Raw genomic sequence first — 26,233 nt, 5'->3', positions numbered from 1 at the left:
AAGGTCAAATAAATTCAATATAGATATGGTGGAAAGCTATTTTAATTTTTATTATAACTGTTTTGAAGAAAATTAGAATATACAATATTTCCACTCTTTCAGTTGGACTTCTTATTCTGAGAACAGAGCTCTGAGCTTTAGAAATTTGGAAACTGTTCCTCAGTGCCCATGTCTGCATCTGTGTGGGTTGGCTGTGTCTCAAGAAGGTGTTGGCACCAGAGAAGGTAATAACAGTCCTTGGCATACTTCTATGTCATTGCTTTGAAAGAACTAAGGCGAAGTGTCTCCATTTGGCTTTTCTTGAGGAGCACATGTAAGTGTAAAGGAAGAGGTCAGTAGGAGAGCAAGAAGTAAATTCTGCAACTGAAATAAAATCAAGTCAATTTTGTAGACTTCTTCAATCTGCATTTTTATTGTTGGTAAACACAGGATTGCAAATTTTTAAACCCCTGTTATTAATTTGGTAATCATTGTTCATTCTTTGCAATTGAGGCCGAATTGCCTAGGTGGTAGAAGATATTATTAGATAATATAAGGCATGCTGTAGTTTGTAAAGTGGTTTCCTAACAATTTAGGAAGGATGAAATACAGAAATGTCAACCAGGCTATTCACAGTCAGTGTTTGTATGCCTGGTATTATTAAGATCCTACTGGATTTTGCTCTGAAAAGTTTTTCTCATTCTTTCTCTAAATCTTGTAATTGTCTGAAAACACTACCTTCATAATTAAAATGTTCCTACTGTAATTATGTTTTTAAGAGCTTTAAGAATTATTAGAGCTTCTTTCAAGGGATCAAACCACAAATGAACGCTTAAGGCAGGGACCACATTGATTTACACCCAATGCCCTAACCTGAAATGAGACCTATTTAACAGATAAGGCAATAAATATAGAAAATATTCCTGCAAAAATTCATCACTGGGAAAGCCTTTTTTAAAAGTCAGCTGGTGGTGCACACCTATAATCCTAATGACTCAGGAGGCTGAGGTTGGAGGATTGCAAGATTGAGGACAGCCTCAGCAACTTATGGAGTCCCTAAGCAATTTAGCAAGAACCTGTTTCAAAGTAAAAAATTTAAAAGGCTGGGATGTACTTCAGGGTAAAGCCCCTCTTGGGCTCAATCCCAGCACAAAGAAAACAAAACAAATCAATATATGAAAATTTGTTGAAAATGAATCAACTCATCTGAGCAACAAAAAGTATTTCACTGAGTTCTAAAGCACCATACTAATTAGTGAAATGTGAAGATAAATGCCAAAAAAAGAATTATGTACCCAAAAGAATACTAAGTATATTTTAAGTTTAACTTACATTTTAGAGAAACTTGAACTATTTTTGCTTTTTAATGGATTGAATAATTTTAAAAAAATGCAATATAAAATTTTTTATTATCATTTCTACAATTTTTTTTGAGATGGGGTGTCTCTAGATTGTCCATGGTGGCCTGAAACTCTTGGGCTCAAGTGGTTCCCCTACCTCAGCCTCTCAAGTAGCTGGGATCACATACCCAGCTTACAACAAAATAATTTTTACAGATTAGTCCATTATAGCAAAATTCTTTGCCAAAGAGGTATGTTATTCATTAATCCCTAGTGGCTAGAAAAAATTTATTGGATGCTAAATTTAAAAGGGTGGAGGAATTATGTTTTTAAATATTTTTTTTAGTTGTATATCTAAGTCAAAAAGGTTAGGCATTTACAGGTATATGGCTTCCTATTCTTTATATGATACATCAAGATCTACCTGATCTCATTTTTGGAGAGAGTACCTTTCATAAATGTTTTATAAGACCAATGTCCACCTTAGTTTAAGAATATTCCACTGGGCACAGTGGCGCATGCTGTAATCCCAGCAGCTCAGGAGGCTGAGGCAGGAGGGTTGTGAGTTCAAAGCCAGCCTCAGCAATGGTGGAGTACTAAGCAACTCAGTGATGCCCTGTCTCTAAATAAAATACAAAATAGGGCTGGGGATGTGATTCCATGGTTGAGTGCCCCTGAGTTCTATCCCGGTACTACCCCCACCCCCCAAAAAAAGAGAGAGAGAAAAGAACATTCCACTCACTACCTACAGGAGTTGATTTATCTCTAAAACTTGTTAGACTTACACAAATCTACTCAGGAGCCTATATTCTGGAGTGTGAGTTATGACTGTAGGGATGACAGTGAATAGCTATAGCAAAAGAATATGGGATCATTGTTGACATGACAAGTGCTGTCTATGTTGATGTTTCGGGACCAGTGGGAAGTAAACTTGACCTTTCTTTTTCTTCCTGAGTCCTTTTGATCTTTTCTGAATCTGATATAGATAAAACACTCTCTCATTCACATAAGGTTTCCCATGATCAAACAATAATTTTCAAGGGTTGGACAGTCTAAGTCCATTTTAAGAGAAGGAAATATTTCTCTTAAGTCAACATGCCTATTAAAGAAATTGGGGACTGGGATTGTGGCTCAGCGGTAGAGTGCTCGCCCAGCATGGGCGGGATCTGGGTTTGATCCTCAGTACCACATAAAAAATAAAGGCATTGTGTTGTGTCCATCTACACCAAAAAAATAAATATTTTTTAAAAAGAAATTGTCCTGTGCACAATAAATGCAACAGAATTTCAAGTCTTTCTCTTTATGTTCTTGGGATTATATATGCCCAGAGACCTACTTCTGCAGAAATGAAATGGAGGCCATTATAGTACTTCTTTAAATAATAGAGTTATATAGCCTTGACTGTTACCTTTTTCTATGCACAGATCCAGCAGAAGATGGAGCATCTGCTGTGTGTGTGTGTAGTCTTGATCTATATTAAAGTTTTAGGCAGAGCTTCCTTCCTGTTGCCTGTTTACTGAGGTGTTTTTTTGTTGTTGTTGTTTCTGTTTGTTTGTTTTTTTGTTTTGTGACCGAAAGACCTTATAAGAACAAAGATTATTTTGCCTCATAGTTTCAGAGATCTCATTCCATAGACAGTGGACTCCATAGCTCTGGGCCCACAATGAGGCAGGATATCGTGGCAGAAAGACATGGCATAGAAATGTAGCTCAGGACATGGCCACCAGAGGCAGGGCAGTGGGGAGGGAGAGAACTCTGCTCACCACCCACAAAATATACATGTCAAAGGTACATCCCCAGTAGTTTACCTCCTCCAACCATACCTTACCTGTCTATTATCAGTCTAAACCACAATACTTCCCAATTAATTGTCTATATTAGCAGAAACAGAGCAATAGATAGACACATGTCTTTGTTAAGGAAAGCCTCAGTGTCATGGATTTTTTTTTTTAATTTAGTAACATTAAATTAGACAAGTTTGGCCTGACTGGTCTATTTTTGTGCATAGGGGCCAAAATCATTTATAGTAGTCATGGACTAGAACATTCCTAGTCCAGGAGCTTATGGGGGACTTTGATGGTTTACTTCAGAGACCAACATCTCATGAATAGATAACCACTGAAAGCATTTCCTTGAAAATCCAGAACAAGACAAGGATGTTCAAACTGATCACTCCTATTCAATACAGTACTAGAAATTCCAGCCAGAACAATAAGGCAAGAGAAGGAAATAAAAGGGATAAAAATAGAAATGGAAGAAATCAAATGATCACTGTTCACAGATGATATGATCCTATATGTAGAAGTTTCAAAAAGTTCCTCCAAAAGACTGCTAGAGCTAATAAGCAAATTCAGCAAAGTAACAGGATACAAAATCAATATGCAAAAATCAGTAGCTTTCCTATACACTAATAATAACCTATTGAGAAAGAAATCACAAAATCAGTTGTATTCACAATAGTTTCATAAAACAAAAGCAAACCAGGAATAAATGTAATCAAGGCAATGAGAAAGTTCTACAATGAAAATTATAGAATGCTGAAGAAAAAAAGTTGAAGAAGATATTAGAAGATGGATAGGCAAAATTAATAGTGTCAAAATGGCCACATTATCAAAAGAAATCTACAATGCAATCCCCATCAAAATGCCAATGACATTCTTCACATAACAAGAAAGAAACAGTCTGAAAATTCATTTGGAAGAGTGAAAAGACATGGAATAGCCAAAACAATTCTAAACCAAAAAACAATGCTGGAGGCATCAAAATACCTGACTTCAAATTATAACTATGGAGCTATAGTAACAAAATCTGCTTGGTACTGGTATTAAAAACACACACATAGACCAACGAAACAGAACAGAAAACACAGAGATGAACCCATACAGATAGACAGTGGACTCCATAGCTCTAGGCCAGATATAGCTACAGATACAAGCATGTAATCTGTGACAAAAGATGCCAAAATCACACATTAGAGAAATGACAACCTTTTAAACAAATGATGCTTGGAAAACTGGTTATCTATATGTAGAATTAAACTAGATCCTTATCTCTTAACCTACACAAAAGTCAACTGAGGGGCTGAGGATATAGCTCAGTTGGTAGAGTGCTTGCCTTGCATGCACAAGGCCCTGGGTTCAATTCCCAATTCCACCAAAAAAAAAAAAAAAAGTCAATTGAAAATGCATCAAAGACTTAGGACTTAGACCAGAAACTATGCAACTCCTAGAGAAAAAATATTGGATCAGCATTTCAACACATAGGTACAGGTAGCAACTATTTCAAAAGGACTTCTAAAGTTCAGAAATAATACCAAGAATTAATAAATGGGGTGGCATCTAATTAAAAAAATCTCCATAGCAAAGCAATCAATTAAGACTATGAAGACAGAACCTACAAAATGGGAGAAAATCTTGACTAGCTACTCTTCTGGCAGAGGATTAATAACCAGAATAGATAAAGAACTCAAAAAAGTTGCCAACAGAAAATCAAATATCCCAATCAATAAGTAAGCAAATGCTCAGATACTAAAATAAGAAATGAAAATGGTCAAAATATATGAAAAAATATTCAACATCTTTAGCAATAAGGGAAATGCAAATAAAAACTGAGGTTTCATTTTACTCTTGTCAGGATAGTAATTATCAACAACACAAATAATAATAAATGCTGGTAAGGATGTCGGGGAGAAAGTTAACACTCATACATTGTTGATGGGACTGCAAATTATTATAGTCCCTCTGGAAAGCAGTATGGAGATTCTTCAAAAGACTAGGAATGGAACCACCATATGACCCAAATATTCCACTTTTGGTATTTATCCCAAAGAATTAAAGTCATCAATAGTGATACATTTATACCCATGTTTATAGCAACTATTTTGGAAATTCACAATAGCCAAATTATGGAACCAGTCTAGGTGTTTGGGAACCAGTAAATGGATAAAGAAAATGTATATATACACAGTGGAGTTTCAATCAGCCATAAAGCCATAAAGAAGAATGAAATTATGCCATTTGCAGAAAAATGGACCAAACTTGAGAACATCATGCTAAGCAAAATAAAGCAAACTAGAAAGGTCATATATTTTCTCTTAAATGTGGAAGCGAGAGAGAGAAAAAAGGGGGAAAAGAGGTGGTGGTTGGGATCTCATGAAAATACAAGGCTATCAGTAGAATAGAGGAAGGGGGTCGGGGGGATGGAAAAGGAGAGGGAAAGGGGAAATACTGGAGATTGATATTGACCAAATTATATTGTTATATTGTGTATGTGTGAATGTGTAACAACAGATCCCACCATTACTTATATTATAATGCACCAATAAAAATACAAACAAAAATTTTTCGTTAAAAAATTTTATTGTGCGGGCTGGGGCTGGGGCTCAGTGGTAGCACACTTGCCTGGCATGTGTGAGGCACTGGGTTTGATTGTCAGCACTGCATATAAATAAATAAAGGTCTATCAACAACTAAAAAAAATTTAAAAAAAAATTATTGTGTTAAGCATGAGATCTACCCTCTTAACAGTTTTTTAAATGTACAATACATTATTGTTGACTGAAGTTACTATTGTTTTTGAAGCTAAAATATTAATGATATGCACCTAGTAGTTACAGGGTAGGGAGAATAATTGGAAAAATATAGAGCTTTTACAAATTTCCTATAATGGATGGGCTGTTTCCTATCTGGGTCCAATTTCAGAATGTAAACAAAAACCGCTATTACAATTCTAAAGTATTAATAATACAATATGTATGGAGTTTCAGTGTTTCCCCTGTCATTTTACCAGAAAAAAAATTGAGTCAATAATACAGTTATTTCTCTTATTAAATGAAGCCAAGGAGAGATCGAGTAGAAATTCTCTACCCAAACCGGAAAACACAAAGAAAATAATAAATGTGTTTTAGGGACAACTGAACTTGACTATTTTTAATCTTTGATTATTCTTACCAAAAATAACCATCCAGACTTTATTCATTTCACTGGACTTCAGGAAGAGAAGTTTAGTAAACACACATTCTTTCCTTCTCTTTCCCAGAAGCCCTGGTAGTTTCTTTTAAAGCTAATTCTTGGGTAAGTCCTTTTGATCTCACTGCTATCACTTAGAGAATTATAATGTAGTTTTACAATTCTGGCTCGAATGAGGAGTGAGTGACCTTCAAAATAGAAGGTGTTAGATTTATGTTAATAATTTGAGTTTAATGATGGGAAACTCCTTACATGTTGCAAAAGCAAAAAAGAAAAAAGAAAAAAAAAAAAAACCTCTTAAGATCTTTACTGTCGGAAGAAAATAACCAACTGCTCTTTAAATTACGGGGTTGGCCCTGTGTTTTGAAAGTTCCCATGTCAGTGGATCTCTTAATGAGATGTCTGTGCATCCAGGGGGAAGGCCGATAAGAACTAAGGGCTTCTCATCTCCTCCCTATTCATCTCATCTTTCCTTACTTGGTTAACCATCCAGCAGCTTCCAAAGACAAATTTAGGACCCCTTCCCTTGTCCACTGGTCCACTGGGCAAAGCACTTCCGAAAGCTGTTCTGAAAATTTTCTCAAGGTTTGTCTGTCTTTTCTCAAGGGATGCAATGTGGAATTCACCTTGTGTGTTTGTTTCTCCTTTTACTTTCAGGCACATCCTCACTTCCCCTCTTATGTTCATTTCTTCATCATTATCTGCAAGATTTTGGCTTCTTTTTTCCTCTTTGGTTTCTATTTCCAAACACAAAATTGGATTTACCTGTCTGAATACCAGTATGTAAGCACTGACGACATGACAATTCTATCATTACTAACCCTGAAGTTATTTTTTTTGGGGGGTAGACATGGAATAGAGATGCACTAAATATAATTATTATTATTTTTAACATTTTTTATCTACCTTCTAGTAGTGATTCTTCCTGCTAATTAGGGAGTCATAAAAACACAAGAAAAATACATGTAATTCAGATGTTCCTTATCTGTGAATCCATAAGGACAGACACTATTTTGAACAATGACCAAGCATAGTGCAAAATTTAATTCTTTGGTTAGAATAATTCACACTGTACCTGTCTCTTTTTTTCACTTCTCTCTAGCTTCCAGGTCCATCCTGCTTTATAATCTTTGTCCCAAGCATCAATCAGCACCCTCCTTTCCTCCTTTACAACACAGAGTAACCCTTTTGGCCCAATTTATCCTAATTTCTTTCCACCCTACCCAGTTCATTTGTTGCAAGAAACTTGGGCCTAAAGTACACTTCCTTTGAACCAAGGCATTTTCTAACAAAGCCAATCTCTCCTTGTAGAATAATGGCCCTCAATAGGGGGTGATTTTGCCCCCCAAGGAACATTTGGCAACATCTGGAGAAAGTTTTGGTTGCACATCTATGGGGGCACTATTAGCATCTAGTTGGGAGAGGCCAGGACAGTCCCAACATGACAAAGATTTATCCCACCAAATTAATCAATTGTATTTCTGTTGAAAAGTTGAGTTATAAAGAAATTGTTGTATTAGCTGCAATAGTCAATGATGTTTACTACTTTGCTACCATCAATGCTTTACTCTGTACAGTGAGTTTAATTCATTCCCTCTCTCTTTCTCTCTCCCTCCCACTCCAATCAATACACAGTTACTGAACACCATATAAGTGACAGGAACCAAGCCATGAGCTTGATTCAATGAGGAAAACAGATAATATAAATACCTTGGGAAATGGGCTAGAATTGCATAAAGAAGATATACTTAACCTAGCTCAGAATATCTGCCAATTTTGTTGTTGTTGTTTTTAAACATTTTTTAGTTGTAAATGGACACAATACTTTTATTTTACTTATTTATTTTTATGTGGTGCTGAGGTTGTAAATTCTGTTTCAAAATCAATTCAGTTACTTCAATGTTGCAAGTTTGTAACTCAGAAGACCCAAATATAATACTTTGCCTCCTAAAATCAGTCATCAGAGTGTTTTATCCTTCTGGGAAGATTTATATAGATCTATAATGAAAGGCACCTGCCTACAGTGCTGAGGATCAGCCCCAGTGCCTCACACGTGCTAGGCAAGCACACTACCACTGAGATGCAAACCCAGCCCTATCAAGGTTTTCTTGAAGAATTCTGGATTGAGCATGGAAGAATAGGCAGGTGAAAGCCAGGCAAAGAGAGGGAGAGAAACACATTTCTGAAAAAAGAGAAGTATCAGTCAAGATGTGGTTAGAGATGTGGGCAGAAGCAGATCATGAAGGCCACCACTTACTGTGCAGACATCCATCCCAGGTCTTAAGAATAAGCTGTGAGTCATATATGGAAGGGTTAATTGGTGGGGCAGGGAGTGTTGGTGGAATGATAAGATTTACATATGAGGAAGGTCATATGATTTCTCAAATCTACCTGAGAACTAATGATGGCCTGAACTAAGGAAGTAGAAAAGGTGATGGAAAATAACATCAATTGGAGAAATAATTAAGACAGAATTGATGGGACTTGGAATGAGGTGGACATGTGGGTGAGAGATGAAGTCCAGCATGAATCTAAAATTTTAGATATGATGCCATTTACCATGTCAGGGAAGGGGGAGGAAGTTTAAACTTGTAAGATGAAATACAAAGTCAAATTTGGAGATATCTTTATGTGTCATATAAGTTTTATTATTTATAAAACTAATACACACATTTGCAAAAAATCTTGGAAAATATGTATACACTTGTAAAAAAATCTCCATTCAGAAATAGCCACCATTAAAAATTTCCAATTTGTTTTATGTGGCAAAAATTATAAATTTAAAAAATACTATCCCAAAATGAAGGTGCCTCATATATGTCTTAAATAGTTTGTAATATATTTTAATTAATTAATTTGAGAAGGGATCTCACTGTGTTAACCAGGTTGGCTTTGAACTTGTGGGCTCAGGTGACCTTCCTGCCCCAGCCTCGCAAACATGTGGGACTACAGCTGTGTGCCATTGTGCGTGACTCTTTGCAATATATTAAATTAATTTACTCATTGCAGTGTTGGGGGATCAAGCCTAGGGTCTTGTGCATGTTAGGCAAGTTCTGTACCACTGAGCTGCATCCCCAGTCCTCCAATGTATTTTAAATCTCTGCCATTGATTATCCTTTTACATTTAAAAAAAATGATTGAGAGTATCTTACTCAATGGAAGTACCATAGTTTACACAACTATCTCTTGTTGGAGGTTTTAATTGCTTAGGATTCTCATTTTTAACAAATCATGCTTGATTTCATCACAGTTTGAATATTCCAGAAACTAAAGCAAATAGTGTTTGAAATGCATGTTAATTAGAGATGCTCCCATGTGAAGGGCAGAGTGAAGAAGCAGAGACAGGCAAGGAAGAGTCTGAACAGAAGCTTCAACAGATTGCAGGACCACTGAGAAGGCCCAAGTCACTGGGTGGAATGGCTGGGCTTTTATACCACAGGTCACTCATTGTCAGAGGATAGTTGCTCTGGGAGGGTCATATCCTTAAGGGAGGCTGCTTCTGATGCTAAGGTCAACTTTGAAGGGGCTGACCATTGTGGGTGTCCACTGACCACATTCCCCAATGCTGGGCAGAAGTCTTCTGATGAATAAATTTGGATGACAACTATATTGTTTTACGTCTTTAAAAATGAAAAGGTACCTCAAATTATTTTGGAAAATATTGGTTTTTGATGTTTTATCATAGTGAATTTTATTTCAAACTCCATAGGCACATGCCTTTCATTATAGATCTATATAAATCTTCCCAGAAGGATAAAACACTCTAATGACTGATTTTAGGAGGCAAAGTGTTATATTTGAATCTTCTGAGTTACAAACTTGCAACATTGAAGTGACTGAATTGATTTTGAAACAGAATTTACAAACCTCTATAGCCCTTTCCACTTAAGTAGTTGAACAAATAAATGAAATTTATTTGTTAGGAAAAATTTGATATACTACTGTTAGAGAAAGAGACCAAAGGGAAATCAAGATCTTTTATTGAATGCCTCCTCCACAATAAGCAATACCCTGGACCTTTACATCCGCCATCACATTTAAATCTCACAACAATTATTTGAAATAGTTATTATCACCCCACTTTTCTGGTGACTTGGTGACGTAACATGTTCAGACATAACAATTCTCAAGCCTATGTACTTAACATGTTGGGATGCTTCCCTGAGACTACACGTCGAGCCATATAACAATGCTTCAATTAGTCTAATATATGTATTTATTTACTTTTTAAAAATTGTGTTATACTTTTATTTTATTTATTTGGTTTTTGGTGCTAAGGATTGAACCCAGTGCCTCACACATGCTAGGCAAATGTTCTACAACTGAGCTACAACCATAGTCCCAATATATGTATTTATTAACTATAGTAACATTAAGCTTCATGAAGTTTGTAGAATGTCTTTCTACTGGGATGGAAATGTGTAGGACTTGTGTCCATAATTTTTAAATTTTTGTATCATTTGTAACTTCTAGCACTTCACATAAGGTATACACTAAATATTTAGCAAATAGTGATAGCTAAAAAAGAAGAAATATATTCCTGGGTTCTTTTATTATTCCATCTTCTTGGGTTTGGCCTGATCAGAGTCTAGGTAGGATGCAGAGATGTTTCAATCAGTGGCCTCCACTTCAGCAGGAATGACTGTATTCCTGAAGCTCATAAAGTCTTATAAACAGACACACTGATTACATATGGTACAAAAAAAAAAAAAAGTTGAACAAAAACAAATCTACCAAGTAAACAGAAACCATTAGCCTTATACAGATGGTCTTTATTCAGAAGAGTAAATGGGTTCAATTCCAGCTTTAGATCTAACTTCCAGAGGACAGGAAATATAAAGGAAGGAGAAAAATATTGAAGACACCACAAAGGAGCCATAGTACAAATTTCTTCAACAAGACAGTCATTCAAAACAAATCAAATGCAATATATGGTCATTGATTGGATCCTGGTCTGAGTAAGTCAGCTGTAAAACTTATTTTGGAATGAGTTGGGAAAATTCAAGCCTGGATTGGGTATGATTTCGCAATTATTGTTAGCTTTAGCTAGGTGTAAATTTGGTATTATGGTAATGAAGTGTCTTTTTAAAGACAAGATGCATTTTGAAACTTTTAGGGGTGAAAAATGATATCTAACTTTAACACTTTTCTGTAGAAAAGGTGATGAAGTAAATAAGGCAGAGCGCAAACCTTTGTTAAATACAGATGCAAGGTTTTAGGTATTCATTATACCAGTCCCTCTGCTCTATCTTTGACGTTTTTCATCACAAAAAGTAAACACCCAACGAAGAAAACCAATAAGAATAAAGGGTTGCTTCCTTTTTAGGAGAGAGGAACCAATCTTTATCTTCCTCCAAAGGTCAAGACATCAACTGGATGGCCTGGATAGGGCTTCTGGAGCCTGGAACCCAGGGAGTCTACACAGATGAGCTAGTGGCTTTTGGATCTGATTTAGCCACAGGCAAGGAAAGGACCCTGGTTAATCAACCCGTGCACCTTTCACTCTCTGGACCTGACCACCTACGAGGGTCGCTGCGGATTCTAAACAATCTGTCACTCGGCTGCCTATCCTCCTGAGTGTACCCACATCAAGAAATGTGGTAGTATTGACGCTCCACCTGTGAGCGTGGTCAAACGGCCTGAATTCGGGTGAGTGGGCGGGACAGGGGGGAAATGCAAAGCTTTCTGCTAGCTCGAACCCTTGATGGCCAGCAGCAGGTCCCTTCTACCTTTACCCACCTGGAAGCAGGGCGGAGAAGAGTAGGCCTTGAGCGGTATTTGGGGTGTTGGGGGAATACTCTGCCCGTGCCAAGGCCACTACCCTCACCTGCCGCCAGGAGGGCCCCGGTGGCCTGGAGGGGCGGAGAGCTTGGGGGCGGGGCCGCGGGCTCGGCGGGAGCTGCGCGCCACCCGCCCCAGCTGCAGGTGAGGATGGCCAGGCCAGGCTCAGATGCTACAAGTCCCAGAGGCCTCGGGGGAGTTTTTTGGCCGGGAAAGGTGCAATTGTGTGCAGCTATTCCTGGTATGTCAGCGGGCTCTGTGGCCGCGAGCCTAGGGCGCCGCTTTCAGGGGCCCCAGGAGAGGGAAGGCGGGCAGAGGCAGGAAGGATGCGGGCGCGTGGGCTTATCCCTTCTGCGCGGAGTAGCTGTCCGAACCCCGAGCTCCGGAGCCGAGGGTTCCCCCACCCCCCGACGGCCCCTTGGCGGGAGGTGGCATCTCCCAGCCCAGACTGTCTGACCACAGAGGCGGCCGCGGCCGGGAACTCCCAGGAGCCGCGGGGGTGGGGGGGACGGAAGCGGCGACCCGGCAGGCCAGGGGTGGGCGTTGGGGTGGGGCGGGGCGGGGCCACTGCGAGGAGGGCGGCGGCTTCGCTGCGACTTTTGAAGTCTAAACTGTGGACTGGGCTGGTGCTGCTTGTGGTCCGCTTCTTACGCTCCTGCGCCTGCTCGGGTCCCCTTGGACTTGGGTCTCTTTCAGGAGTTTTGCGACAGCAACGTCTACAAGTTCTTGTAGATTTCGAAAACTTAAAACTACAAAGTCGAACAAAGGGGCAAAGAACCGGGAGTTTCGCAGCCGGAGCAGAGGCTGGGACGCCAGTTCGCGTCCCCTCCCAGACGCTGGGCCGAGACACGTGAGGGCACCCCAGCCACTCCACGCACCCACTGAGTCTCTCCCTCTTTTGCCCTAGCCATGGAAGGGATGGAGGATGCAGAGGCCGACTGCTCTGTAGCGTTCGCGGAGGCTCAGAGATGGGTGGAGGTGAGTGACTTTGAATGCTCTTCTTTGCAAATGAGTTTGCCATCCCCTGTTCTGCGTCGCGCGGCGACCGCCGCTCTTATGTGCATTGGCCTCCTCCAGTGACTTAGCTGGAGCGAAGAAGTGGCAGTTTGGGGGACTTGTTAAGTTTTGCCTGTCTTGCCTCTTACTGCCTAATTTAGGTTGGCGCTGCCCTACCCTGGCACTCTCGCTGACGTCCCCAGAACTCCTCGGCGCGCGCCCACCCGGTTTGGGGACTGCCCATCCCAGAGGACCAGCCTACATCGGCTCCGGCTGGCGGGGGATGTCTCTGCACACACAGCCCAGAACGCGGGGCGCTGAGCTGGGCCATGTCCTCTGGTACATTTATTTGGGGGTGCTTGAATAGGGATGCGCGACACATACCTGGACAGCCAGTGTAGTGTGTGTGTGTGTGTGTGTGTGTGTGTGTGTAGGAAGGGCAAGTGGAGGAGAAAAAGCTCACCTGGAGGGATACTTTCTCTGGGCAGAATCCAGCCCTGGAGTGCAGTTGGGGCACGTAGTATTTTCCGCGGGGATGATATTCTGAGGTCCCAAGATATAGTGAGGTCATTCACTGAAGGGATGTTGCTTTTCCAGCTGCGCCTCTCAGACAAGTAGACAGGATTTTCTGTTCCATTCTTTCTTGCTGAAAAGGAGATCATCTCCAGGCCACGTGTATCTGTAGAAGTGACCGCGACTCTTAGCTCTTATTCTCCTGGATGAAAGTGTTTGATTTTGGGGGGTCCTGGGGATGGAACCCAGGGCCGTACTCATCTGCGCTTCACCACAGAACTACACCCCCAACCCCAATTTGACTTTTAAAATGGGACAAAAGAAAAGAAGTCTTTCAAGCCAAGTCCATCAGGTACAAGCACTTGTTAGAAAATTGCTGCATTTTGCAGTCATTTTGGAGATATTGATACCACGTGCCCGTTTATTCAAGGTATTTAAAATTACATTTCAATTTAAAGATTATTTCATGAGAAAAACAATATATTCAAGGATACCGGAGTAAATAGTATTTTTAAATAAAATCTTCCCTTAAAGAAACACACATATGTAGGAAAAATGGAAAGAATAAACTTTAAATGTCACATTTCTGACACTAACTAAAGGAATGTGAAACGTGAGTAGCATTGTCCACTAAGACAATGGCTAGGTCTAAGAAATCAGCTTTTGGTAACTTTTTGGATTGAAACCTTGAACTGGTCTGAAGGTGACTTAGGTGTGAGGGGAGGGCACTGGATGTTGACAGAAGAATAAACACTGCGACTTTGAATTGAAATGAGAGTGGAAAAATTCCAGCAATGTAGTTAAGTAACTTCCCTCATTCATAAACTTTGAAAAGTCAAGTCATCCAACTGTAATTTTCCATCAGTGGTGTTTGTTCCACATAATTTTAGGAAACAAATTAAACTCAGCATTTTCTATTTGAATGTTGAGGATAGAAGGAGGATGAAGGGAAGAAATATGGGGACATTCTGTGTGGAGTTTGGTCTGCTTTAGGAAATCTGTGAATGTGGATCATTTCATACCCTTTTCTTTTTAGTATTTAGGTTTTAGAAAACTGAGAATTCCTTGTTTGTCCTTGCTTGCTCCTAATGTGTAGGGTTTCTGTGAGAAATTTGTTTACATTAAACCCCTGGAAAGCATAGTGTGATTCAAGATAATCATTGAGCTTGGAAATGTGCTCATCTTTCCACTCCCATCTTTTGTATCCTACACAAAGGTATTTATCAGCAATGATTTCGTAACTCTGTATTGTGTTTGGCTCTATATTAGAAGAAGGCTGAGTCTTTCTAAAGGTATTGCCACATCTTTGTGGTATAATTAATGAAATTAAGTGATTATTTTCTCATGCTACTTGAACAACTGCAGAAGGATTATTGAAGGTACGTGAATAATTTACATATTCACATATTTCTTGAGAATCTTCTTGGGCACTTGAAGTGACAGCAGTGGGCCAACTGTGAGGGTTATTTTATTTCTCCAGTTTGTGCCCACATTTCTTTCTCTTGTTAGCTATGTCTTTACAACCAAAGCACATATTTTAAAATATTGTTCTTGCCAAAAAAGGCAGAATGAATAACTTTCTCATTGCTACAACCTATTAATTTTCAGAACCCCTAATTTGAAGATGAAATGTTGATTCCAAAGTATTTTTTAAAGTATTTTGGCAAGTGAGGAAGATTATAGAGTGAATCTTTCTCCTGATTGCAAAGGCTCTTGCTCCATTTTACCCTGTCACTTTCCTCTGCATATACTGCAGCATAAGAGGGTCATTCACATGCATGTGTGTATGTACACACACACACACACACACATAATATATACTATGTGTGCTACATATAATATCTACTGCCTTTATTTTCAACTACAGTTTTAAATATCCCAAGGTCAAGAGATTCCAATAACTTTGTAAAACTTTGCATGATGACCAGATTCCATGTCATTATGTCCTTACCACTTCCATTTTTCTACTCTGATTTTATTTATTTTACTATTATTATTATTATTTATTGCTGGAGATTGAACCCAGGACCTCCACATACTGGGCAAGTATTCTACCCCTGAGCTACATACATCCCCAGCCCTTTTTAAATTATATAACAATAAAATGTATATTATTTTATATAGTATATGTTTTCCAGTCTGGCCTTGAAATTGAGATCCTCTTGCTTCAGCCTCCTGAGTAGCTGGGTTTACAGGCATGGGCCTCTACACTCTGCCTTCCACCTGTCATCTTAAAGAGCTAGTATGTGCTTTTTGTAATGAGTTAAAGTTCTTAAAATTAATTTCTTGGAGATAGGGAAAATATATATATATATATATATATATATATATATATATATATATATATATATATATATATATATATATTCATACATAAGCATATACACACAACACACAACACACACATACACAAAATTGTATGGCTGCTCAGGGGCTAATTTTGCAGCCAGAACAAATGCAGGAATGCTGCCTTTTATGATAACTCAGCATAATGATACTGGATTATTATCTGGTTGGAAATGATGTTTGGAATATTAATAATGTAGCAGGGCTGGTTTATGATTAAACATTGGTTTAAAACCAAGTTATGTAATGGTTTGAGGGGAAAGGCCAAGGGGAAGCTTGATTTTAGCAAGGTCAAGAGTGGGTGATGAAGTGGTAGAAAATACAGCCTGGACTCTTCTAATTTTAGTTCTTGTCTGCAGCACCTTTTAATCTTCTCTACCTAATACTTGCCTTTGTCTCTTTGTTTTGAGACATTGAAAAGTCTTATAGTAAACAGACAAAATACTGATGAGATTAAAAACTGGATAGGGGGCTGGGGTTGTGGCTCAGTGGTAGAGCACTTGTCTAGCATGTGTGAGGCACTGGGTTCAATTCTCAGCACCACATAGGGTAAATAAATAAATAAAATATAGGCATTGTGTAAAACAAAACAAAACAAAAAACCAAACTGGGTATGGTTGATCACCAGTTTCTAGTCTGTAAGTTAATGTTGCTATCCAGGTTGGAGTTTAAACACAATAGTCATTTTTACGACTGGAGCAGAACAGGCTAGCTTAATTCACCTCCTTCCTGCTCACCTGTCCTTCTTGTTATCTCTGGGTTTCACTGTTTCAGTATCACTGTCATCCTGTAAAGGACCTAAGAGATGCCAAGCTGAGCTCATTGTCAAGTCTGGTACCAAAATATGAGTCCTAATTCTGTTTACTTCCAATTGGTCTGGTTCCCCATCTGCCCCAATTTATAACCTTCAGGGATGTGCAGATCATTCTCTTTTGACTTGTTTTGTTTGCCTTTGGTGCTAAAGAATTTAAGGAATGTAGTGAATGAATTCTTAGGTTTTAAAGCATTGTATTTTTTGGGTCCCCTAGAATCCTTGTAAATGGTTTCTCTCTTTCTCCATGAACTGCATCCTTTCTAATGGTGGTTGCCAGACTCTGGTGTAAAAGAGTTTTCGAGGTGTACAGGAATGCTCAGTGCAGATTAGCATTCATTGTCTGTAGGCTAAATGAAGTTGTCACAAATATGTAGTATAGCTTTTCAAATGTAGATGGAGTGGCAAAAACATTTATTTGAAAATGTTACTAAATTCCTAGAAGTATTTTTGGTAATTATATGTAACTTTAATTGTTAAGTTGAATTAAGTTTGCCCTAAAAGTTTCTCAGTACATAGTGCATTGTAACCTAACTAGATGTATAAACAAATTGTAACCTAAACTTGTAACAAATAGCTGAGTCTCAGCCAATCACAAGCTTCCTACTGTTCCAACCATGTTCAAATAAGACAGCTGTAACCAATCAGGCTCCTCAGCATCTCACTTCTGTTTCTGTATGTTACTTCGTTTTCTTTGGCTAAATGTAATCTGCCTCTGTGGTGGGTAGAACATTCTGAACCCATTTTTGGTCCAGACTATTGCACAAATAAAGCTTGTTAATGTCTGCAAAACTAGATTTGTTTTAATTTTGTCTTTTAACACAATCAACAGATATTAAACTTGAAGATGCTATAATGGTAAAAATTTGTTATAAAATCCTAATGGGACCTGAAAGTGTAGCTTAATGGTAGAATGGTTGCATAGCATGTGTAAGCATGAGTTTTATCCCCAGCTTGAAGGTGTGGGGGAATCATAGTGTTAGAAAATAATTCTTTTACCAGTTCTTGAAGCCAAAACCATTTTTTTGAGTCCAGAGTGTTAACCATTACACCATGGAACACTTCTTCAAAATAATTATTCAAAATATAAACCTGAATTTGATAGTTCTTTGTTTCTTGAGCAGCCATGAAAGCATTTTATTTTTATTTTTATTAAATTTTTGGTGAAAAGACCTTTTTTGATACTTAACTTTATTTTGGGTCAAAATTATCTTAATGTGAAAAGATGCTTCTGGGAGAATGTATGGTGAAGAGATTTTGAAGTTCTCAATCCTTAGTGTAGCATCATGGTCCTTTACAATCTGGTCCTATATATCTATCTGTAGTTTTGATTATTTTCTCCATACTTGTGCAGGTGCCAGATAATGTAGTGATGAAGAACACAGTTTTGAAATCACTGTTCACATTCTGTGTCTGCTACTTAAATTCTGTAGTCCTCAGTTTTCTTCTCCCAACCTCTTATAGTGGTTATGCAGTTAAATAAAATGCTGACTACAAAGCAGTTAGTGCCCCCTAATTGTTGCTCCTGTTGCCCATACATAGAATGCAGCACCACCCTCAGTGCTGCAACAGGTTGTTGAGTATGGTATATCTCATTAATTCCCTATTTATCATGGGAACTCCTCTCATTCTTCCACACTTGGGCTAAAATCAACCCAATGTGAAGTCTTTTCTGGACAGTCAAACCTCTACCCTCATCCATTCCTTCCTGTTCTTTGTTGCTCACAGAGATCTCTCTTTTTGCACTTGGTGGTATAATTCTTCCTATTCCCCCTCCCTCTACCCCACATGAGACTAGTAGCTTAGGGCACAAATAGTATCCTTTGCTTGAATATTTGGCATGTGCCTGGCAAATGCTTGTTGAGTCAAAGTGAAATCTTAAGGCCATAACCTTAACACAATTTAAAACTAGGGTTTTGAGGGCCAGAACTCATTTCTTCTCCCAGTGGAAACTTGCATCAGGGTTTAATGGAGAGTATGTTCCAGTTATTTGGTTGGGTCCTGCTACAAGACATGTCTTTATCAGAGTTCTAGTGTGGAATTTGACATTTAGTCAGTATTTCCTTTTCTGTCCCAGTGCAGTTCCTCAGTCACATCACTGTACCTCTGATTTATTCTTGATGGGTTCCCTTATGGGGATTTGCAATTAAAAAAAATTCCATTATTTGCCGACAGTGTGCCAGGCACTTTCAATTGCCAAATGCTTAGCCCCTTACCTGGACCTTCAGAGAGAGGCGCATCCCATGAGGAGCAGACATAGAAATAAACCCAACAATACCTCCAGGTAATTGCTCTAATGAGAGTTGCTCAGTGTGTAGGGGTGGTCTTGAGGAAGTGGTCTGAGTCTGCCTAATGAGTCTGAGAAGGCAGCATTTGAGATGAGGCTGCAGGGAGTTGAACATATTTGTCTAATGGGCAGGGGCATGGCAGCTTTTTAACTTGCTGTGAGATCTTGAGGTTGTATACAACATAACTTCCAGGAGTAGCTCAGAATGGTTTATTCTTACTTAGGAAATGTTTACATGCAGTGAAGTACACAGACTTTAAGTGTATAGTTGCAAGAGTTATGTCAAATATATCTATCCATGAAACCAGCACACCAATCAAGATGTAGATTTGTGAGTGTGTGTGTGTGTGTGTGTGTGTGTGAGAGAGAGAGAGAGAGAGATAGATAGATTCAGGAATGTTTCCTTCCAGAAAGGCCCATCCATCTCCATCCATTCCATTTAACAACCACTCTTCTGATTTCTAGCAAAATATATATATCTCCTCTATTTGGGAAATAAGAAAGGATCTAGGAAAGGGAGGGGAGGCAAGGGAGTTCCTAAAGTCCCCTTGGGAAGGAACTGATTCATACAAATAGGAACCAGGACAGCAATGTTGCTAGAACAGCCTGACTCCAGGAAGTATAAGCAGATATGTCGAGGTATTTCCTGAGGAACTGGGAGGGATCCAGCACAATGCCAGTCATTATGGATCCTTTCAATGTATTGATGCCTTGAAAGCTAGAAATGGACTTCTTTCGTAAAGTAAGGGAACAGCTAATTTATCCCTTTAATAAAAAAGTATCATTGAACTAGTTGGAGATGTGGATGCCCTGTGTCCAAGGGAATGAATGAATTATGATTGTTCATACACATCAACATGTTACCCTCTGGCAACTTGGAGCCAATTTGCAACCATGAGCAGGAGTTGAGAGCACCAATTTTTTTCTCGTTCTGGCCAGAATTAAAAATTCTCGTTTGTGTTTTCTCCTAAATAAGTACATGAAAGAGGCATGTTGTTTCACTTTTTCTCAGAATATTAATGATATTAAACATTTATGTAACAGATGACTCATTGAGTTTCCTCCAGTGAGAAGGAAGGTGAAGCGGAGACAAGGAGGGTTCTGTTCCTTCAGTGAAGTCACAGGAGGCTAACTAAGTCACAAGTGGCCATTGTGAGGAAGCAGAGCTTGGTGTTTCTTCAGCCATTAGTAAAGCCCAGGAAGCCTGGAAGCTTCTCCTAGCTGAGAGAGCAATCCCTGTGTGTGTGGCAGGGAGTGTGCTGGGTTATCCAGTCTGCTTTGGTTCTCATCCTTCTGTGCAGGGCTCCAGCTCTTCCTCTGGATGCCAGGAGTGCTGTGGGTAGTAAGGGCCTGCTGTTTTGTTAACTGGCTCCTTTCACCTCCTCCATTTAAAAACTGCTTCTTGCCAGGCATGCTCCCAGCAGCTTGGGAGACTGAGGCAGGAGGACTGCAAAGTCAAAGCCATCTTCAGCAAAAGCAAGGTGCCAAGGAACTCAGTGAGACCCTGTCTCCAAATAAAATACAAAAGAGGGCTGGGGATATGGCTCAGTGGTCAAGGGCCCCTGATCAATCCCCATACCAAAACCAAACAAACAAACAAACAAAACCTGCTTCTGAACATGACAGCATTTGAGTTATAGAAAATCACTAGCTTTGTGAATGCTAGCTATGAAAAAAAAAAAGCAACAATATCTATAAATTTGCCCAACCCTTTTAAGTTTGGAGAAGAGGCATTTGTGGTGAACTGTTCTTCTAGTTACCAAGTACAACTGAGTTGTTGATATTATTCCATTACCCTCTAGTTTCTGACAGACAGATCTCAAATGCTTGTTGAATGAATGCATGTTTGTGTCCAGTCAAAAGGTTGGCTTATTTAATGGTCATTTGCAGATCTCCATGAGCCATGTAACTATCAAAAATGTGTTGGAGCCTGAGGAAATAATAAATTATGCATACCTGTGCTCACTCTTTAGTTTACAAAGGTAATTATTGGGTGTGTTTCTTTAAAAACACGTTTGATGTACTCAAAGCTCTTAATAAGGATAATGACTGTCATATCTTTACAACTTTGAAACAGAGGTTTAATATACTCAATCTGCTGCTTTGCTCTTAAGAGATGGTCATTAGTAAATCCTAGAAGTGAATCACAACAGCTGTGTAAATAGCCTTTCCAAAGATTGTAAAATATCCCCAATGGCATGCTCAAAGACTGGTTCTAGTTCCCGGGTACTTAAGTATATTTGATAATGATTCACAGTGCTAGACATTATGTCTGTCTTCAAGCCTGAGGAGGATGGTCTCATGAAGACAGGTTGGAAAAATCTTGTCTGTGTTCATGGTAAAGAATTGGTGATAACTAATTTTGACTCAATGCATTGAAGATCCTTCTATAAATCAAGAACTCTGTCTTATACCAGAGTGAGCTAACTTGAATCCTAAGTTATCCTTCAGTGACAATCTTACCAGAAAAGGTGAATAACTGACAATTAAAGGAACTAGTATTTTTGAGTTTCTATCATGGGTAAGACCTTTGGCCAGTGCATTATACCCATATAGTGTTATAATGAAGGACTAGTATTGCCTGAGGATGTTTTTCTCAGATGTGGATAATGGGGGGTCAGGGGAAATAATTTACTTGCGGAAATTCTAGAACTAGCAAGTGGTGGTTGGAAATTCAAATTCAGGCAATTTGACTCCACAGCCTGTCCTCCTAACCCCTCAGCTGCTGGAGAGTGACACTGGCCAGTATGTGATGGTAAAGGGTATCTTAGTCTGGAAAAGAGTGTGTTCCCACCCTTCATTGCATCTAAAGCTGTAAGCGTTTTTTTTTTTTTTTTTTGGGGGGGGGTACTAGTGAGTGAACCCAAGGGTGATTAACCACTGAGCCACATCCCCAGCCCTTTTTAATATTCGTTTTGAGATAGGGTCTTGCTAAGTTTCTCAGACTGGCCTCAAACTTGTGATCCTCCTGCCTCAGTTTTGAGTTGCTGGGATTACAGGCATGCTCATAAAAGCTATAAGGTTTTATGTGTTACAAACCCCATTCAACAGCACAGGTTCTATCTTATGATACTAGTGTGGAGAAAGTACATGATAATCAAATGCTATGTGTTCCAGAATTGCTGATGGACACTCTTGAGCAATTACAGATTCATCTAAGTGAATTGGTTAGTGCCCAGTAAGCCATTTAAAGTATTACACAAGAGGAACAATTTTATATGGTGGCCTTGAGTTATACTTTGAGTTAGAATGGGAGATAGATTGTGTCTAACTAGTTAAAAAATATATATGTATATATGTATATATATTATATATATATAAAATATTTATATATATATAAAATATTATGTGGTGCTGATGATTGAACCTAGTACCTCAAGCATGCTAGGTAGGCTCTCTACCATTGAAATATAACCCTAGCCCCTAACTATTTTTTTTTTTTCTATAAAACAATTAATGAAAATATCAGGTTCTTAAGTGGACTCCAGTTGGGTAGTTCATACATACCCAAAGTTGTGCAGACTCATTGTATAATGCTTTGTGATATAGGTCATGTTTTTGATGATATATTCTAGTTTGTGTTCTAGACTTGTAAACATTGAACCTGAGACAGTGATAGAAGATTATGCCTTCCTGACCAGAATGGGATGTGATCCAGATGTGGGAAGTGGGAAAGAACTACCTGAACTATTCATTGTATCATAACACTTAGCAGAAGTGTTATTGTCAACCTCATTATAAACTTTGATTCTGGAAATGGTTTTTCTCATGAGTTTGAAATATTGTTTTCCATCCAGTGAAAGGGAAATAAGCAAACATGTTGTCTTTGCTTCTTTGGCAGGAATCAATTTGGAATTGACCTTATTGACTGAAGAAAATATTGACAGTCTATCAAAAGCACCAGACACATCGGCTGGTCATAACTTCCCTCTTAAAACATTCTCTTCCATTGTCCTTTGCACTCTTCTCCTTTTCCCCTTAACATTTCTTGTCCTTTGTGGGATCCTCTTCATTATTGTCATCAGTAAAGGCAAGAACATTCAAGGGTTCATCCTCCCCTGTGTCCTGTCTTCTGGCCATAGTCTCCCCCTGGCAGGTGTTACCAAGTCCATAGTTTCATAGTTCCTCTGTGTGCTGAAGACTTACCTATTTATATTCCTGACCTTGACCTTGTCCCTAACCTCAGGATTTGTATATCTAATTGGCTACTCAAGATTTTTCACATAAGCCAGACAGGCTCATCACACTTACTGTCTTCAAAACAAGACTCTTAGTTCCTTCTCTCCCATTACCTGTCTGTTCCCATGTCCTAGCAAAAGACTCTGCCTTTTGCCCACCAGTTGCTCAGCCCCCAGTGTTAAAGTCATTATTACTTTTGTTTTTATTTAAGAAATCACACCACTCATTCAGTCTTCTAGTGTGTGAAGAAACCAACTGGTGATATCTCCAGATACCTCCAGAGTCTGACCCCTTCTTGCCATATCCACCATCACCACTCCCACTTTTGCAATAGAGGGATTCCTGGTTTTAAAACAGCATCCAGATTCTCTTTAAGAAGGTACCTGTGAGATTGTATGTCCAATTCTGCCATCTCCCCAGGCAGTGGTTTTTCCATTACATTAACTGGAAACTTTAAACAGCAGTGTGTAGGCCCGTCATGTCCTCTTCCTTGCCACCTGTCTCGTTTCTGCCCCTGCTCTTCATCTTGCCTGCCATGTCCTGTCATGCTGGCTTCCTGCTGTCCCTCATGTGTACCAAGATGGCTTTTACTTTAGGGACTTTGTGCTACTGTTCTTCTCATGAAGACATGTTAAGGCACTGGATTAAGGGATGTGTCCTCACCCTGACCCTTCCCCTGTCAAATAGCCCCTGTCAAGCCATAGTCTCATACTGATGACATTCAGCATTACTGGCCTTTACAGGATATATAGATCCAGGATATGCATACATAATGTATGTGTGTATTTGTGTGTGTATTTGTGTGTGTATGTGTGTGTGTATGTATGTGTTTGGTTGTTTGTCCCACTTGAACACAGGTACCTTATTTGCAAGGACAGTTTGTTTTCAGGCCTTGGAGAATGCCAGGCATTTAGTAGGTACTCAGTAAGTATCTACTGGGTAAGTAAACGGATGAATGAACAAATATCTTTATTTTATGTACTTGAAATCTTTTTAGCCCCGTGACATGACTTGCTTCCTGGATATGCTTCACTCAACAAGAGAAGTTGGTTTTGTTGTATTAGGCTCGCCCCCTCCTTCACTTTCTTCAGATTCAGTTCAAGACTGAGCAAGTTCCAAGCATGTTGTTTCATAAAGCAAGTTTAAACCATGAGATATTGACTTTGTTCCGTCAGTTCTACCTGCAGGAAAACAAGTATCTTAAGGTAAACATTCAAGAATGTTGGAGGTGAGGGTGAGCCTTCTTAACCAAGTACCCTGTGCCGGGGGCAATGCACCATCAGGAGACTTCAGGAAGTCACAGCTCACTGATGCTTTGTGTCCTGCAGTTTGAGCATGGGTCCTACCCATCACTCGTCCGAGACAGAAGCAGAAAATAGCTTTACAAATAAAAGAAAATAATAAAAAATTAGAGAACAGAAAGTTATTTTCCAACTCAGACAGGAGAGACCCATCTTATCTTTCAGAGTGCTGCACTTTATACCTGTCTTTTCGGAATCTTTCTGTAATAGCATGTAAAACTGAGGGTGGAGGCTTTTAGTAGCTTGCTCAGAAGTGTGGGGAAACAGGAAATTGGACTGGATGATGCTCCCTGGCTGAATTTGTATTTAGTCGACTTCTCTTCACTTGCCTTTTCATTATTCCCCCATGCTTACACATAAATTGATATTATTATTATTATTATTATTATTATTAACAGAAGAGAGAGGTTTAGAGAGTTAAGTTTCTTCCTAATGCCACACAGCTGGTACTGGTAGAACCAGTATTTGAACATAGATTTGTCAATAGAAAAACTCGAGGTGTCAACCACTTGTGTTTCTCTTCCTCTTTTGACTCTACCTGCTGGGTGGGCCCATATATAACTTATTGTGCTATTAGCTGCCTCATATATCTGTCATTGTCTTGCATATTTTTCTTATTTCATAATTGGAGCTAAATTAAAAAGCATAGAAAAAGCTGGGTGTGGTGGTGCACACTTGTAATTCCAGCAACTTGGGAGGCTGAGGCAGGGGGATTGCAAGTTCAATTGCCTCAGCAATTTAGGAAGGCCCTAAGCAACTTAGTGAGACCTTGTCTCAAAAAATAAAAAGGACTGAGGATGTGGATCAGTGGTACCGTGCTGTGGGTTCAGTCCCCAGTACCAAAAGACAACAACAATAAGACAACAACAACAAAACATGGAAATGCTTTGACTTAAAAAAAAAAAAAGAAATGCTTTGACTTAATATGGGGTGTATTATAAATTGACACAGAAGTTGAAGTAGGTGCTATTAAGTAACTTCTTGATGTTGGGATAGGACAGGGGCTTTGAGACAGTGTGTGCAGTGAGGAAGGGCATGGAGGACACTTGCCATCGTGGTTCTTTCTGGGACTCATCCTGACAGGAGACAGTCACAGGGCAGCATAGGGAGAATGTGAATGTGTTGGATGAAAATATGCAGGAAGTTTGAGGGTGGGAAAAACATTTGGGGGGTGCTAGGGAAGATTCTTCTTGACCAGATGCCTGAAGACATTTGAGCTGGGTAGGGATGGGACTAGCCTGAGTGGGAGCCATTGGATATTTGTTTGGCAGGACAGTGGTGCTAGGAATCTTCTTAGTGAGGAAGATGCTGTTCTGAAGACAGAATTACAAGACAAAATTGTGGATAAAGACTTAGAATTCTGTGTGTGTGTGTGTGTGTGTAAATGCTGCATCAGGTGGTATCAGAATCCATGGAACAGAATGTCAGTGGATGGGCAAGACCGTATTGCATTGAGGATCAAGGACTAAGCCTTGGGAAATGCCTTCTGTTAAAAGAACAGGAAAAGGAAGGGGAGTTGGTGGCCAAAAACTGGGCAGAAAACCAGGAATCTGTTAGGGATCCTAAGGAAAGCATTGGCCTCATGAAAGATAAGAAGAAAGGCAGAGGGTTATCAGCAATGTTCAGGGCTAGAAAAAGTGACCAAGGAAAAAGCAAAAGGGAACAAGACTATTAAATTTTGCAAGAAAGTAATCTCTCACTTATTGAAAGTGTATCTTTGGAGTATGGCTAGG

At 39.2% G+C, this 26,233-nt stretch overlaps 1 protein-coding gene across 7 annotated transcripts in view; it reads left to right on the top strand.

The window, feature by feature from the left end:
* Window positions 1-12,246: 12,246 nt before the first annotated feature.
* The window catches only part of Lmo7 (LIM domain 7), a 217,287-nt gene continuing 203,300 nt past the window's right edge, over window positions 12,247-26,233 (top strand). For 2 of the 7 annotated variants that reach the window (XM_046449445.2, XM_046449444.2), the window contains exons 1-2: window positions 12,269-12,308; window positions 12,975-13,045. In XM_046449445.2, coding sequence (XP_046305401.1) covers window positions 12,977-13,045 — 69 coding nt within the window. In that variant the 5' untranslated portion in view covers window positions 12,269-12,308; window positions 12,975-12,976. Of the gene's footprint in view, window positions 12,309-12,974; window positions 13,046-26,233 lie in introns of all 7 variants that reach the window. The other 5 variants (XM_046449438.2, XM_046449439.2, XM_046449441.2 and 2 more) reach the window with 5 other exon arrangements.

The sequence above is a fragment of the Marmota monax genome, unplaced genomic scaffold (genome assembly GCF_021218885.2).
Source record: "Marmota monax isolate L192 unplaced genomic scaffold, Marmota_monax_Labrador192_F-V1.1 WCK01_AAM20220418_F8-fsc00137, whole genome shotgun sequence".
Classification (NCBI taxonomy): Eukaryota; Metazoa; Chordata; class Mammalia; order Rodentia; family Sciuridae; genus Marmota; species Marmota monax.
This window is presented reverse-complemented; position numbering and strand designations above follow the sequence as displayed.